The sequence below is a fragment of the Epargyreus clarus genome, unplaced genomic scaffold, assembly GCF_041222505.1.
Source record: "Epargyreus clarus isolate Ecla_fem2 unplaced genomic scaffold, WU_Ecla_fem_2.2 ptg000026l, whole genome shotgun sequence".
NCBI classification, from domain to species: Eukaryota; Metazoa; Arthropoda; class Insecta; order Lepidoptera; family Hesperiidae; genus Epargyreus; species Epargyreus clarus.
This window is the reverse complement of record NW_027332233.1, coordinates 7,220,455-7,237,698: the sequence shown is the minus strand read 5'-3', so window position 1 is coordinate 7,237,698 and position 17,244 is coordinate 7,220,455. Positions and strand designations below refer to the sequence as shown.

The following is a 17,244-nucleotide window of genomic DNA, read 5'->3' as shown; positions in this document are numbered from 1 at the left end:
ATAAAAATATTTAATTACATGACTTACTACATAAAATAGTACATTTTTAAAATTTACATTTTACAATGAATATGTTGTTTGTACATAGCATTATATATTATAAGGTCCCAGTGCTAAACTTCCTATCTATACATAGAACTGGGAAATGGATAAGCAACAACTAATAATAAAGTACTATTATTACTATAGTTAACAGATCCTGGCGTTATTATTAAACATGAATAAAAATATTTATTTATTTTTAGCAGCCATGCGCTGTTACTGTGAATAAAATGTAACAAAACAAGAATCTACCAAAAAAAGATACCTCACACCCTGTATGTTGCAATTAACTATGTTGTCTTTTCTACGAATCAATCGACCACTTATTGATAATTTCAATTCCTAGGAGAATGTTATTTGTATTGAACGATATGAATGGTGATTACCCTCTTACTATTTGACTTGTTATTGCTTGAGATTAACATTTTGACATGTGTAACACCTGTAAAGGTAGCATTTAATTGAACTGTATGTATTGTTATTGACCTATTGTACTAAATGCTTTACACAATAAAAAAAAAAAATAAACAGTCTGTTTGATAAATAGACCTCGAGCACGAACCGCATTTAGAGCATTGACTAAATATGGAATGGAGAAGCCAAATTGGCTGCAGCAGCCACAAGTAAATGGAATAAATGTAAAAAAGTAACTACTCTGAATGAAAGAAATATTGCGAAAACCTGATATAAGCATACACAATTCTGAGTAATATATACAATATTTTTATGAAACCACAACTGCTGTGATACTGGTCATCAGAGTATTCATAAACGTAACTTTCAGTTTAGTAAAAAAACATTTCTAAGTTATGTTAAGATTTATTTTAGCAACAATATTATTGTATCGTACAAATAGTGAATCGCTAAATGATGTGTATGTAAATGCTGCGAATGAAGGCATTCTCGCTAAAAAACCTACTTCTTGCGGAGAATGGATGATTTTTGTAGCAAGTACCGAGTAGGTTATTCACATACTTGTACTCGCGTGTATTCGGCACTCGGCAACTATCTAACCCTGGCATGATACATTTTAATGCCATAGACACGGCTTTTTAAGCTAGACATAGACAGTAGACTTTGACATTTTAAAGTTGAAGTATTGATTTTGACCACCACCCGTAATGTATTTTTTGTTACTTCGGCTGCGTTAATTTGATCTCACGAGTGTTAAATCGTTTGTGTTGTTGTATTGGGGAAAATAACATTCAAAACAAGATGGTCGTTACTTTAGGAACGGTCCAGTGATATTAATTTACTGAATCTGCCAGGAATAAAGTGTTACAGGCGTTGGGTTCGGCCCGTGTTTCAGCCATAATTATTGATTGACTACCTAAAATGTCGGGCGATCACAAAACACTGATAAAGGGCAGTCCGTCCCAATATGTGAAACTAAATGTGGGAGGAACGTTGTTTTATACGACCATCGGTACCCTGACGAAGAGTGATAATATGCTGCGTACGATGTTTAGCGGCAGAATGGAGGTTCTCACGGATTCTGAAGGTACCTACATTATTAAAAATTAGTAATATTGAGTTTTATCTTCGGTGCATTTAAATTCGGTCGCTTTTCACTAGAGCGACGCCATAAGCTTATGAGTGCATATAAATAATGCGGTCTTATCAAATCTCGCGTTAAGTTATAATTCCTGCCGATTCCTTCAATCCTCAAGAAGTACATTATATTTACTATAGATTGTTACAGTTAAGAAACTGATATTTTATTATAATAAAATATTTTTGGTATACAGTTGTTTTTTGAACATAATGAATTTACAAAAATCATTTATGTAGCTTTATTTTCAGGATGGATACTTATTGATCGTTGTGGTAAGCATTTCGGCACGATACTGAACTATCTTCGTGATGGAACAGTAGCGCTGCCGGACACCTATCGTGAGATAACAGAGCTGTTAGCAGAGGCCAAATACTTTCTGATCGAAGAGCTCTCTGAGTCATGTCAGCAGGCGTTGACTAAGAAGGAGCGTGAGGCTGAACCCATTTGTAGGGTTCCTTTGATCACTTCTCAGAAGGAGGAGCAGCTTCTGATCTCCTCTACAACTAAGGTTAATTTATATATTTATATTACTACTATATTTCAAACTTTAAAATTACCATGGTACACATTGTGTTGACAGCAGTTAAAAAGATTTTTTTATAACAATTTTGCTATAGAGGCAGAAATGTTAAGTGGTGATAAGGCAGACACCATTTAAATAATGATATGGAAACACTAAGTTATTATGAAGTGTGTCAATTGAGATCTGAATAGTAACCAAGACTTGGGTTTATATCCATAAATGTTACATAGAGTTTGTCTAGATTTTACTTTCTTGAAGATATGTGGTTAAAATAAGTGCTCTTTGAATTGTATTTTAATATAGAATAGATAAAAGTATATTTGCTTACATTGTTTCATTAAATCTCCTTTTTCAACAGCCTGTTGTGAAGCTGCTGATAAACCGACATAACAATAAGTACTCCTACACGAGTACTTCAGATGATAACTTGTTGAAGAACATTGAGCTCTTTGATAAGCTCTCCCTGCGCTTCAGTGGACGAGTCCTGTTCATCAAAGATGTGATCGGCTCAAATGAAATATGTTGCTGGTCGTTCTTTGGCCACAGCAAGAAGTGTGCGGAAGTATGCTGCACATCCATTGTGTATGCCACTGATAAGAAACATACCAAAGTGGAATTTCCTGAAGCCAGGATCTATGAGGAAACACTGGGCATTTTACTGTACGAGAGCCGTAACGGGCCTGACCAAGACCTGATCCAAGCCACATCGTCCCGTGGAGCTGTCGGTGGCCTCTCCTGCACGAGTGATGAGGAGGAGGAGCGCTCCGGCTTAGCCCGACTCCGCTCCAACAAGCAAAATAATCAATCTTAGCGGTTACAGTCAGGCTTGGCACGCCTCCGAAATTCAAAACGGACGAATGTTTGATACCAAGCCAGTGTCTCTTTTCCATTTTGCTGGCTACCATGCTTTGGTATGTGGGTTTGAATGGATACTAGAATTTGTCTGTACTTTTTGCTCGACAATGAATGTGCGTGGACGAAGTGAATAGTAAAAGGGTTAACAAGTTTGGAATTTGGAACGGAATTTTTCAATAAACTTTTTTCCCATTATAGTGTCTGCATGTCTATGTCTATTCTGTGTTAGTAAGTGTGATTATGTCAACAAGTGGTTCAAGCTTAGTGACGAAACTTCTATATAATAACTTTAATTCGAGTGCAAACAAAAAAGTGTATCTTAGATTAATTCCAAATCTCTTCTTCACGTTTTTTAAACTTGTTCAAATACAATATAAATCTGTACTCTCTATGTCTATCTATCTTTATTAAAGGAACATTTAGTATTTTTATAATGTATTTCTGTAGAATAGAACTCTTCATGTAATATTAATGTTTATGTCCAATGTAATCTGAATGTTTAAAAATTTATAGTATGCCTAGTAACATGTGAAACAAAAATATATGATTTATCCTGATTATGTTATGAATATTTCAAAGAATTTTAATTGTGTAGTATAAATGCAGAACATTCTTAAATATAGAAATTGTAGTCGTTGTCAAATTTTTTTGTAAATCATTGCAAATGTATGCATTATTACGATGTATGGAATTTGTAAATATACATGTAAATTGATGTTACGCTTCATATATCATTGAATATGTAGCTCAAGATGTATGCCAAATTGATGTCTTGTAATTATTAGGTATTATACACAAATTTTAAAACATGCTCACATTTCTTTGTAAACACATTTATTGTATGCAATTTAGCAAATTAATATTAAGCAATGTAGTAGAGTAAAAGTATTTTGATCACAGTAATTCTTATCTACAATATTCATATAGAAATTTAATTGAAAGACATTATTATAACTTATTTAAGATAAATAAACATTTCTTATAAGGCACAAAGTAGTTTATCCTGTAAAAATAGGAAGTAGGTAATTGTGTAATTACTGAATTAAAAAGTTTACATTTAGCTTTGATAAATTTATGATGTATGTTATGTATTTTAAGGCTTTTCATTCTGTGCAAACTAGAGCAATAGTATGATCTCATTTGTTCATCTTCAGTCGTCATGCTTTATATTTAAAGGTTCATGTATATTTACAAGACATAGACCTTATCAGACTTGTACTGTGGCAGACAAAATAGTATTCGCCTATACCATACCAATTCTTTTCAATTCTATCTTTTCAGTCACTCTCTCAGTCTTCTGTACTATACCAATGTGTTTTAATGTATCTATGTCTATAACACAGTCGCAGTCGCAGAGCCGCAGACACTGCTGTGCCTGACAAAAAACTAGGTTTTTCTGCCACAGCCTGTCTGTCAAACTCCAATGTCTATAAATATAAATGGAGCCTCATAAATAAATGTAACTTATTAAGTGTGATGAACATCATTTTGCCACATTCATCATTGGTTTGATCAAAGCTTAAAATTTCTACTTACCAAAGATTATCCTAAAATTGTTGTTAACTATAAACTTTATGAAGAGAGCATTTATTACTATTGATAATGAGATGTTAGATTAGGCATGTATTTTATTAGCTCTCGCATACAACAAATGCATTATATTACTATTTCATGACTATTTTGTAGAATTGTAGAACTGCCACATTATAAATGCAATTTGCATCAGATATGTGTGATTTTCTCTATTAAGGTATTATTGTCGTTGAAATTATCAATAGTTAACCACATTTAGATTGTGTGCTTAGTCTGATATTTATTAATATTTCTTACATTGTCTTTTATGAGTAATATCACGTGGTTACATTTTTTCTAAATGTGGAAATAGTTGTAATTGGAGGCTATTAGTTTAGTGATGTCATTACATGTTTTATATCTATATATATTCGAAAAATATGCTGAGGATTGTTTTGTATGGCAAATCATGTATTATGTATGACAAGACATCGATTGATTAGGTCCTAAATAGTACACATTTTTGCCTATAGTCTGTTCTCTACAGTAGAAGTTCTTTCATCAAAAAGCAAGTATTCTAGAATAACTATGTAAACCATTTTAATCTATCCAGTGTATCTTTTATTCTTTAAAATATATGCTCACTGTTTAGCTGTCTAGGTGTTTTTTTATTGTAATAACAATTCCATACCTATTATCTTATGATTAGGCTATGTAATGATTCAATATCAATTTTTCAAATTTGGCAATACCCCTCAGTACCAAAATATCAACAGCTGATGTTAGGTATTGTTATTCTTACTGATTGAGGTAAAATATTAAATTTAAATGACACATCAAGGAAACTCATATGGTCATACTGGAGGACCCAAAATTTAATAAAAATAGGCCTTATAGTCCTTTCAAATTGTGAGGCATAATTAGTATATCTTCATTTTGCAACTTATTACAGAAAAAAAGCAAATAATATTTAAATAATTTATTGTATCACAACAGGAATTATATTTTTCTTGTAACATTCTAAACTGCATAAGGGTACACCAGTTTTTGAACAATTATATTTTTTGATATTGCCACATCCCTTCACACCACAAAGGATGGGTTTTGGAACTTCTACAGGAGGTTTAGGTTCTAATGGGTACGGAATACCGGGCGGGAATGCTAGGGATATTTCATTGTTATTATTTTTATACACAATCATTGGTTCTAGTTTCTTAGCGGGTTTGCCTTTCTGCATATTTTTGAGATTCTTTGACTCCTGTTTTTTTAGTAATCTATCCATTGTTTTCTTTTTATCTTTCTCACGCTTTTCATCAGCCAATTGTTTCCGTTTTTGGGATTTTAAGGCTGCCTTCTGTATAGCCTCTGCTGTCATGACTTTCTCTTTGTAGCCTGAAGGCAGTGCCAGCAACACTTCACCACCTGGGCTTGTTTCCTTATCTGTGCCTCTTTCGTACATAGCTCTTTGTCTTGCTGTCATCATCTTGGGGTCCTTGGGTTTGATTTTTTTAAGTTCATCATCAACCTGAAAGAATAACAAATTCAAGGTAAGCTAACTAAACAAAAAGATAAACTTTATTAGTTATTATACTACATAACATAATTATTGTCTTTCCAAGAGAATACATTAGTTTGTTTATACATGAGATTTTAAATATTACGTTGATATTACATAATATCTCCATAGGTACATTTAAGATATGAAGTTTCTTTTGTATACTCTTTCAGAAGAGTGTTGGTATTTTAAACATCTTGTCTTCTGCCTGTGAGATATTACAAAGATTTTGTGTGCTTTTCTGATAAATGGATCAAACATGAATCACAGAATATTGCTTTACTCTTTCACATTCTGTGATATGCAAGACTACAGAAACTGTAAGATTTGAATCATAATGATCATATTCACACATACTCCTATGACACACATGAGCAACTCAATTTTAAAGTAACAGGGAAATAATAACAATATGAAGTGATAATATAAACTTGTAAAAATAAAAAAATATGTATAAAAAACACCTAATTTAATTCAAACCAGAATCCTTCAAACCAGAACACCAGCTGACACTCATGAACTAGGCTGAATATATTGACCACGACACAATTTAACAACAGCGCTACCAAATTTATCTTCATGCTATGACTTATTTATAAAGTAAAAGAGGAATCACTTACTTCTTCAAGTTTTCCCGATTTAATAGCGTCAAGCCATCGTTCCTCTTCACTTGAAGTGCCACTGTCTCTTCCCTTAGTCTTCTTTTTTTTAGCTGGCACTTTGGGTGGCGTGCTGGACGTGGACCCCGGGATGGACTTACGAGAATCTGACGACGACTTCATTGTTTGAGCCTTTAAGAGGTCAGCGGCTGAGGTTCCTGGTGTGTCCTTCCTGGCTTTTGATTTGTAAGGTTTATCGAGAGTATCTTCGTAGGAGACGTCGATAGATGTATCGCTTTCGTAGTCATTGTCGTCCTTCCGCTTCTTATGTTTCTTATGCTTGTGCCGCTTGTGTTTCTTTTGTGGCGGAGTATCTGAAAGATGTTGATGATATCACATCGTAGGAATATTAGAAGTTGTGAACTTGATACAGTGATGGACATACCAATGACTATCTCTTCTTCCGAAGTACTCTGCTCGCGTTGTCTGCGCACCATAGTTACAAGTAGTTGTTATTTTCGAATCTTGTTTACATTAATATTTGATAAACTTATTATCAATCGGTTCTCACTTCTCACTCACGTTATGTCACATAGCTAACATGTCAATGTCAAAATTGACAACTGTGGCATTTATTTTCATTGGCAATATCTGCATAATCACAGACCTTTGAATAATCGTATATACAGTCTAAAATATTTGAATAAGTAACAAAGGAAAAAAAAGGAAGTAAGAGAATATAGTAAGAGTATAGTATATGGGAAGGTAAATAAATTAAATGTATAATGAATACTGATAATTATATAAGATTAAATTTAGAGGTGTGGAGATTGGAGAGATTCAGAGTTAAAAGCAGTGTAGCCTATTGGTTAAGAGTTAAGAACCTCGGCCTTTTGATCGAGGGGTCCGAGGTTCAAATCTCAGGCACGCCTTTTTTAAAGTTGTGTGCGTATTAGAAATGAGTTATCACGATTAATTGCGGATTGGGGGACATTTATGAGTTAATGGCTAATCTGTGTTACATATTCCCAAATCGCTCATAACGCCACCGACAAGGTTTCACAACGTCTAACACTGATGATATCACACGAGGCAGACGGTTTAATATGGACTCCTCTATTTTACTTCCATATACAGAAGCGCATTTGAAATGATTTGTCTAAAACCCTTCAAGTCATCCTCGTGTTCCTCAAATAATTCCTTATTTATAAGATAATATAAATTGTGCGGATTATCCGTTGTGTGAATCTCAACCTTAAAAATGCTTTTAAACCCTATCTTACCCTAATTTATAAAAATCGGATGTACGTAAACGCTTTCAATATCGCGCATTACCTGTTTACAAAATAGCTATTACGAAAGACTTTTCCCTTTGAATAATAATTGACGCAAACGCGACGAAGCTTTGCTCGAAATTCTAATTTGCATTTCATGCATAAGTAGACGATTTTGTTTCCATTATGACACGCCTAATTTTTCCATAATTGCACGCCATTGTGTGAATTTAAATAAGTCGTTAAGAATATTTTATGCAGCATGAACTACTATAGTGTTTTGTCGTTCAATGTATTTTTCTTACATGTGGCCTGCTGTACTGCTCACTTTGCTCACTATAATTGAAATGTAAAAATACGATACTGCTTAATTTTTGTTATAATATTGAAGAAAACGAGTATGTAATTCACCAGATAGTACATGGCTACTACCGCCCTTGGAAATGGGTAATCACCTTCAGATAAGATTTGATTCCAACCTGAGGTTTCCACAGATATGTTGCTACCCAGGATTTTGTCTCCCATTCTATGGGCGGAACAGGATAGCACTTAATAATGCGTACGTTAAATATAAAATTTTCGTTTATATACCTTCTCCGGGCGGACAGGTTTAAGTTCTACGACTAAAGTATTTGTGGTCATAGCATTGCATTGGTTGACTGAAATTAGTTGTAGAGTTGCGATCTTGTTTGGGTGTGGTTAGACAAAAGCCGACACGGCATGTTCTAATTTGATCCTCACACGGCAATGGAACAAAAAACATTTGCATTTTGCTAGTTAACTTAAAATTACGTTACAATAATTATTCTCAAGTAATTTCCTGTAAGAAAGGCGGAACGTAATTGAATCTAGCACTCTGAGATAGGAATCGGACAACTTAAAACACGTGTTTGATGCTTAACAAGTAACAATTAGAAGCAGAAATTGTTTAGTACAAGCATAGGAACCACGAAAACAATGATATTAACCTAAATACTGTTACTGTTCGTATTGATTGTGTTAATATGTTATGGTTTTAATTTAAACGTAATTTTGTGTTAATATGTTATGGTTTTAATTTGAACGTCATCCAGTTACTTTGGCCAGTTTGGTAAATTGTATCAACAATCATACTTGGTCCTCATAATATGAAGTTTAATTAAAAATCAAAAAATGGTAAATTTCCATAATCCTTGTCAGGTAGCTACACAAACAGGTTTTAACCCATCTTCAAATATTATAATAGAAAACGTTATAGTATAAATAATAAGCATATATCTAGATCACGAGATCACGAGAGGCTAATTTACTTAAGACAGTATGTAAACACGTACAACCCCATGTAAATTACAATAGTAATTATTATGTTTTTTATAATCACACGAGCCTATTGATAAAATAAATCATACCTATACTTAATAACAGAATAAATGCACTAAATGCAGCACCATACCTTCGACCATTAAGCGATCACTATCTTCGAAGCGATTAGTATTTGTGGTAGGCAACAGATGCTTATCCTCTGATTTAAGTTGAAAAACATTGTATAGTATCCCTTACTACACTCTTTATATTAATACAGAAAAAAAAATCAATGTTATCGTTATGCAAAAATAAGTACCGGGTCTGGTTTGTGGGCGTGGTAAGGGAGAAATACTTTTCCGAGGCATTCCAGCTTTGTCCTCAGCGGTAGCGGCGCATCCGTGGCCGACCACATATAGGAAACTAATCTTATCTGGAATTGATTAAAGAGTTCCATGGGCGGCAGTATCCACTTATCATCAGGTGGACTGCATGCTCGTCTGCTACTCCTATATTATAAAAAAGAGACAAGCATGTTGCATCATGATATAATACCTAATACACCTAATACGCACAATTGCGTAAAATTTTAAAATTGCATTATTATGAAAAATCAAGTCACAAAACGGACTTATACTTACGGTTAATTGAAAAAAGACGCTTTGTTTGAATTTCCTCAGCATCGATCTGAGAATGGAAAAGATAAAACCTTATTTCAGTTCTGGTCACGAATGCACGTGGCCGGAGAGCGGCGCAGGTGTCGGCGTTCTTGTGTGCAATATTAATAGTAGATACTGCAGATATTCTGATTTTCAGTACCATTTGGATTTTGAATTCGGTCTCACATTTTCTTCGTAACACCTGATGTAAATTTGATCACTATATCGTAGTATCAGGTCAGAGGTAATGCTTTTCTACCATATGCAACGGTAAAGGATCTTAAAATGGTTTAAATATTAGTGCATGTACAGTTTTGAAAAAATTAACAATGAATCCATGCATGCACTATTTCCTGAATTAGTTATGTGGAGTTTCCATGTTTCTAGATTTCTGTCAGCAGACGAAGGGATACCTGTGTAGAACAAAAGAAGAGTAATTGTAATAAACATCTTTTTAAGTTTTTATTTCTTCTTGCCTAGAGACGTTTTTAAAAATCTATAGGTACCTACTAAGGAAGTAATTTTAAGGTATGCATTTAAAAATTATTATTGCATCAGCTACATAAAAGTTACATCATAGAAATCATTATGACCAGTGACAATGTATCCTTTTGTTGGATAACGTATACAATAATATAATGAGGGAACATTGGGCATTTTTATAGATAGGTGTTTCCTTACCATAAAATTTGAAGATATACTACAGTATATTCAACACAGATTAAGTTAATCAACTAAGATATATTTAAGAAAAGAAAGGAAGCGTAAGTAGCTATAATAAGATTGTTTGGCGAAGGTTTTTAAAAATATAGGTACAGCTACCGGGAAAAATAAGAGGCTTATAAAAGTAGGTAATCCACTGTTAAGAGGCGTAGATTCTAAAATAATCTTATTTTGGATTTAACTGGATTATAAATTATTCCTCTAAAATCCAACGCTATATAACCATTAAGTCATAACGCTGGCATAACGTGGTAACTTAACGTCGTTACGTATAAAGTACACGATTGTGTTAAGCCTCATGGGTGTGGCACGGCAAACATTCCATCCTAGTCCCCCGGGAGTAAACGTATCTGCGACAGACATCACGTACTACTTCTATCCTATTAGGGGTAGGTTGGTGTGATAATGTATGCATTATTTATGGGTTGTATGTATAATGTTGGTTGTATTTAAAATGTTAAAAAATATTAAGTAATTTGAAAATCTATCTGTGACAAATAATAAGACATAGGTGAGTGTTCGTTATTGTTAACCCATTACTATCTTACTAGTGGGAGGGGCCGCCGGCCGCCAAAATTACGAGTAGATTGGCGTGCACGCTAGATCGGCACCGAGTTTTGTCGGGCCGATGTGCCGGCAATATAAGACACATTGGAACTTGTCCATACACTGCTGTCACATGCGTGACAGCAGGATCAAAATAAACCGCCGATATCGGACGCGGTGGACAAACTATCACCGTCACAACATATTAAAATCGGCCCCAAAATAATCTCGTTCTCAGTATGGGCTCGGTGAAGGTGCAGTGGACAAACGACAAGAAGTATTGAGGCCATAATTGAAGTGCGGATTGGTAGAGTTTGAGACTTTTGAGATCTTTTTTACAGAATTCTCAGGCGTGAAGGTTTCCATACTGTGTGTTCCTTTACCATTAAAGCAATCAAATTATTGGAGCCTTAGACTAGATTGTGAATTTCAATATTCAACCACTAAGCTATTACTGTACAAAAAAGGGACTTTTCGGAGTTCTGAAATCCTTCTTATAACAATCGTAATAATATTTCTCCGCATTTCCTTATTCCATAATATTCTTTTTACAATAGGATCACGTTATCCTTTTCACCGAGACTTCCAGGAACGGGGTGTTAAAGAAAGTTCTTATTAAACGATAAACCATTTGGAAGCAGAACTAAAATGGCCGTAAACTTTAAAAGTAATTTGAACTTTTATTTCTGATGTTAGAAGATAAAATTTAAGTTGTAGAGCGTTTGTTAATGGCTGCTGGAAGGCGTCTAAACTACGCCATTATTTTAAAAACTGGATTAGGTTCGTATACTCGGATGCACTTCAAGGGGAGTTACTCGTTTGGAAAATTTAATCCTGTTAGATTTTTCAGTAAATTTTATTTTCATGTAAAAGATTGAATATACTCGTAAAGTTAATATAGTGCGGACGTACGTTTATGAACTTTACACGATGTAATTTTCTTTATGACTTCGAAGTAGCAAGCGATAATGCAGGCCAGCTGATGGCAAATACATAAAGTAGTACTACCGACCATAGATCTCTGTAATCACATCTGAAATTAAAACATAGAAAAGTTAGTTAGTTGTTAGTTAAATTGATGCTCTGACGATTCGATTGAATTATTTTGAAAATAAATAAATTTGCTTTGGTTTTAAAAATAGAGGTATACTTATTCTAAACAGAATTCATAAAGCTAGAATATTACAACTTAAACACTACCATTTTTATATACCCACAGCTCTTGTGTTTCATTCACTAGAATGTTCTGTGAATCTGTAAGTACGAACGAATCTGCAAAACAGTAGTTTTAAAGTATTTCCGGAAGGATTTCGAGAGAGAATTATTATGTAAAGCAGCAAGCAATATTTGAATAATGTAGTAAAAGAGAAAATGGCCGAAAACTTCCGCGGGACAACTTGCTAATTTCATCACTAAAGATACAGTTTCCAAACAGGCGACTTCCCTAAATATTTACACAGCGCTACTGAAATATCAACATTATTTTAATTTTCCATTTAGTAGAATGAAATTATTAAGTAGTTACTGTAGCGTTATGTGACTTATGTTTATAAGTAGAATTAAATGGATAAGTCAGTAGGTACATTATAAATTCAGAGAAAAAGGATATCTAAAGTAATTTTGTAGGATAGAGTATACTGTACCAGTTTTTTTGTATAAAAGGGACAATAATAGGCCATGTAGTCATATTGGCATCTATAGTCACCCCCAATTTTATATGTATCATAATTTTTTTAATGTGTAAAAACGTCACTCATACCTATTATAAACTATACCTACATAGGAATATATCTCTACTTACATTTGAAGGTATTAACTCATTTGAAGGTATAAACTTCAATTTGACAAGCTTTGTATCTAAAATTAAAGGTTGATGTATATAGTCATATACAAATAAGGACATCTGAAAAAATGCTTTCTCTGTGAACAAGGCCTTAGACACACAAGAATCTACCTATTTTATAACGTTATGAAGTTGTATTTTCTTTCAAGTACGTCGAACCTTAATGTTCTTTTTCCACGGGCATTAATTACGAGTAAGAATCTCTTATCTTTGCCTTTGATATTACGTACAATAGGGGTGTATCTCCCTGAGGGGTGGAACGTGTTTACTTAAAATATTCTTTTTCGTCGAATGCCTCTTATCTTTTTGCCGTGAAAAATAGTATTCATATTATAATAAAGAGGTCACCGTAATGATGTAGGCGGTTTTTTAAGTTTTTTAAGTAGTGCAAAACTGCTGAGTTAGTGTGAAGAAACAACCTGTTACGAGCCATTCCAACTTAGTTTTCAAGTGTTGTACCTCATGTGGGATACGGCGACCTAAATAGAACAGGAGTTCTATGTTGACTTAGTGGATTCCTGGCCCTAGCCCTTGATCAGGGTAGAGCCATAAATAATTAGTTTTTATTTTGTGGTAGAGCTGACCTAATTGTTTTTCGCATTTAGTTTTTTTGCAATCTTTTTCACCTGCATTTATTGCAGATACTATATGATCTGTGATCTAATCGGACTAAGGTCGTTGGAGGTCCCGGGGCGGAAATGTTAAATGAGGCCCCCAGTCTAAAAACTTGATTTGATACAAAATTACAAATTTACAAATGACGTATTCGCCGACAAATACGAATTTCAGTGATGGTGTGACTCCGGTGACCTTTTTTTTCACTGACAACCTTTGTCTTATGCGCCCCCGGGACCGGGGACTCCGGAGTGGACCTCTTCTTCCACCCCCCCTTAGTACGCTAGACCGTCAACTACGCTTATTTGAAAACAAGCACATACATATATCGTTTACCCTTTGAATATTCGTTCTCACACATACAGCAATAACGTGAAACATTCATAAAATGAAGCCACACAAAACGCGTAAATGAACCTATTCAAATCTTTTTAAGATGCTATCTCCGACGATTTCATCTGCCTCCTTTGGATTTTTAAAAAGTTCATTCCATTAATTTTTAATTTATTTATCAAACACCTTGCATTGGTCATAGTATGTGTGGTCGCGCGAGTAATTTACTTGTAATATATTTGAACTTTAACATACATTAATTAATACAAATTATTTATCAAAGACTGGATAAATTGATGTATGTATTCCGAATATAACAACCTTGAAAATTTAGAGCGAATAGACACATCTTTTGGGAAGGGCGCTAATGTTATACCTATCATAGGTATTTATTATCAGCTTACTATTTGGTGATTTTAAGATCAAACGCCAATTCTATTTGAACCAAAAACATGTACACATATTGTACAACTTATAGTTATAACCTATTTCTTGTAACGGAATTATTTTAGAATGAATACTTAAATCCATTCCATTATTTTCTCTCTTACATTTTATTTTTAATCTTTTTTAGTAAGACAAGAGCCTCATTTTAGTAGGTATATGCTGTAAAAAGGTTGGCTAAGGCAATTTGTACCGAGTTATAAAGGCTTGTGTAGGTGGAAAGGCTCTGAATTTAAATTTAATAAGAGCGCACTGCGCCTCCTTGCATGTTTGGCAGGCGTATGCAGCTAACTACCTAATTGGCACGGAATCATTTTACTTCACCGAAAGTTTTTAAATATTTGCTCGTATGGTATAAGATCCTAATATAGTTCGACCTTAACCGAGCTGGTGAAACGTTTTTATATCGAATTAAATATGTCAAAACATATATTGCAAATGGATTGACTACATTTTTTAACCATTTCACTGCTTTGGTTAATATCCAAATAACATACCAATCGAAAAAAAGACAACCTAACGTTTGCATATTCTATATAGACTTCATATCTTCGATAGGTGATAAGTGTAAAAAAAAAATATTCCGGACTGAAATTTTGTAGTCAACCCATTTGCAATATATTTTTGGATATATTTCATTTGATATAAAAGACGTTTCATGCATTAACCAGCTCGGAAAAGGTCGTCCTATACTGGGATCCTCGACTAATACTGGTACACGTAACAGAGTTTCCTAAGCACTGTACACAAGAAGTTTCGGTTCATATACAGGAAAGGTGGGAATGGGACCGTAAATTCATGTTAGCTAGAATATATTTATCTTTATTGCTTAAAAGGCTACCTCATTATAATAAAGGTATATGTATATCTATAGGTACTATCGAGTATGTACCGAGTAAAACCGTTCTTATTTAGTCTGCGACAGTTCTACAGCCTGCGTTTTTGTCCTATATTACCCACTGAAATTCCTCCTTGGCCGTCCTCAAAGAGGAGTCCTAGATTTCGACGGAATGCAACCGGAGTTCTCTGAGCATAGTGCCCTTACCTTGCACTTTCAGGTGTTTACGGCGGTATGCAGTCACAAATACCATCGCGGACTTTATCAGAACTGATTGGAAATGTATAGGCAATACGTAAACAAATACAAAGACAGTTATTTTAGTAAAAACGTAAAAACCCATACTAAGGGTACTGAATCCGAAAAGCTAGTCTATTTTTAAAATATGCAAATTATTTTGTTTGTTAAGGATCGCACGAACGGGGAAGACGATTCTCGGCGTCTATGTAGGTTGATAATTAAATTGTTTTAACGAAACTGCTTCTTCGGGGCGTGCTGTCACTTACCTTACGTGACCTGGTTGGAGTTTGTATGAAGAAGCAGGTATTTTTCATTTTGACGCTAAAATCAAAATATAAGTAAGCTGAGTTGAAATGCGTTGAGAATTCGTGAGTTTGTTTTAAAGATTATTTCTTGTTGTGTTGAGCAATGTTGAATAAAGTTTAGACCTAAATAAATATAGATTTTTATTTTTTATCCCACTGAGTGTAATATTTCTCGACCTTATTTGCCATTCTTTGTTACCCCTAACAACCCAAAAGGCATAACAAATATAAGAACATGAGATGACGTTGGATTATTTTTAAAATATAGGAATAGCAGACGGGCATGCAGTCTACCTGATGGTAAGTGGCTACTGCCGCCCATGGACATATGTAATCAACCCCAGACGGGATCAGATATTCCTACCTGAGATCGGCGACAAATGCACCGCCACCCCTGAGGACTAAGCTGGAACGCCTCGGAAAAGTATGTCTCGTTTACCACACCCTTCAAAACGGAACACAGCAGGGCTTAACACTGCTGTTATTATGCAGAAATGGGTGTGGCGGTGGTGCCACTCCTACAATTTAGACTTTAGTTAAAGGTGGTAGAACCCTTTGTGGTTCGACTCCGGCGGCACCACCGCCACACCTATTTCTACCTAATAACAGCAGTGTTAGGCGCTGCTGTGTTCCGGTTTGAAGGGTGAGGTAAGGGAGACATACTTTTCCGAGGCGTTCCAGCTTAGTCCTCAGGGGTAGCGGCACATCTGTGGCCAACCTCAGGTAGGAATATCTAATCCTATCTGGGGTTGATTACAGATGTCCATGGGCGACAGTAGCCACTTACCATCAGGTAGACTGCATGCTCGTCTAATACCCTTATATTATAAAAAAAAAATATTAATCAATTTACAAGAATTCGTTCAAAAGAATGATGTGTTTAAGGAGTAGTTTACTAATAAGTTGAAGTTGACCTACAAAATCCTTATACCTTTGACGGAGAGTTCAACCGCTTGAACACTGTTAGTAGGTACTTTGAATATGCTTTGTAAATATTTAGTAAAAGCGTAAAATAAACCGCAAAGAACCAAGTAGCTGAGCGATAAATCCGTATGTAAATATATATGGGAGTCGTCGGCGAAAAACCATTTATCAGATTACAAAGGATGTTCTGTAAGCCCACAGAAAACTAGGTATTTAATCACCTACTGATACTTTTATCCAAACTGTATACAGTTGGTACACCAAAAATATAATTTGCGACTATTTTGAAAAAGTTTATCATACCTTAGCTTAAGGTGACCGCTAGTTAGCTGAATTTCGGACTCAGTAGATTAGCTAGTCTACTGTAGTACTGAAGTCTAGGTAAGTACCTACTTTTAGCATCCGGGATTTGCGTTTCTTCAAATGCATTGATGTTGCATCATGTGCTTACTGCGTTCGGCCGCTGTCAAGAAAACGTGCTTTTAGTAGTTGCATTAATGCTGTTACGCGTTTATCGCGTTCAGAGTCTAAACGCAGCTGCGACCGAAGCTTTTAATCGCTGCGTCTTCAGAAAAACA

General features: G+C 34.7%; 2 protein-coding genes across 3 annotated transcripts; one reads left to right on the top strand and one right to left on the bottom strand.

Annotated features, from left to right (window-relative positions):
• The first annotated feature begins 1,124 nt into the window (after positions 1-1,124).
• LOC140752964 (BTB/POZ domain-containing adapter for CUL3-mediated RhoA degradation protein 3) lies at positions 1,125-5,144 on the top strand. Of its 2 annotated transcripts, none has more exons than XM_073087282.1 (3): positions 1,125-1,543; positions 1,834-2,105; positions 2,479-5,144. In XM_073087282.1, the coding sequence occupies exons 1-3, from the start codon at positions 1,378-1,380 to the stop codon at positions 2,929-2,931; spliced, it is 891 nt and encodes a 296-aa protein (XP_072943383.1). In that variant the 5' UTR covers positions 1,125-1,377; the 3' UTR covers positions 2,932-5,144. The 2 variants fall into 2 exon arrangements, with proteins under 2 accessions (XP_072943383.1, XP_072943384.1); XM_073087283.1 differs by having other exon boundaries at positions 1,129-1,543; positions 1,846-2,105.
• A 307-nt stretch (positions 5,145-5,451) lies between these two features.
• Positions 5,452-7,214, bottom strand: LOC140752963 (INO80 complex subunit B). The gene is made up of 3 exons (XM_073087280.1): positions 7,087-7,214; positions 6,663-7,015; positions 5,452-6,012 (listed from the first exon to the last, which is right to left on the bottom strand). The coding sequence occupies exons 1-3, from the start codon at positions 7,136-7,138 to the stop codon at positions 5,467-5,469; spliced, it is 951 nt and encodes a 316-aa protein (XP_072943381.1). The 5' UTR covers positions 7,139-7,214; the 3' UTR covers positions 5,452-5,466.
• Between the last annotated feature and the right edge of the window lie 10,030 nt (positions 7,215-17,244).

Bases quoted from the DNA above. Each gene is read 5' to 3' on its own strand.
- LOC140752963 (XM_073087280.1), bottom strand. From the start codon at position 7,138: ATGGTGCGCAGACAACGCGAGCAGAGTACTTCGGAAGAAGAGATAGTC. The intron at 7,016-7,086 runs GTATGTCCATCA...AACATCTTTCAG, and splicing joins GGAAGAAGAGATAGTCATTG to ATACTCCGCCACAAAAGAAA. The intron at 6,013-6,662 runs GTAAGTGATTCC...TTATTCTTTCAG, and splicing joins AATCGGGAAAACTTGAAGAA to GTTGATGATGAACTTAAAAA.
- LOC140752964 (XM_073087282.1), top strand. From the start codon at position 1,378: ATGTCGGGCGATCACAAAACACTGATAAAGGGCAGTCCGTCCCAATAT. The intron at 1,544-1,833 runs GTACCTACATTA...TCATTTATGTAG, and splicing joins GGTTCTCACGGATTCTGAAG to CTTTATTTTCAGGATGGATA. The intron at 2,106-2,478 runs GTTAATTTATAT...CTTTTTCAACAG, and splicing joins TGATCTCCTCTACAACTAAG to CCTGTTGTGAAGCTGCTGAT.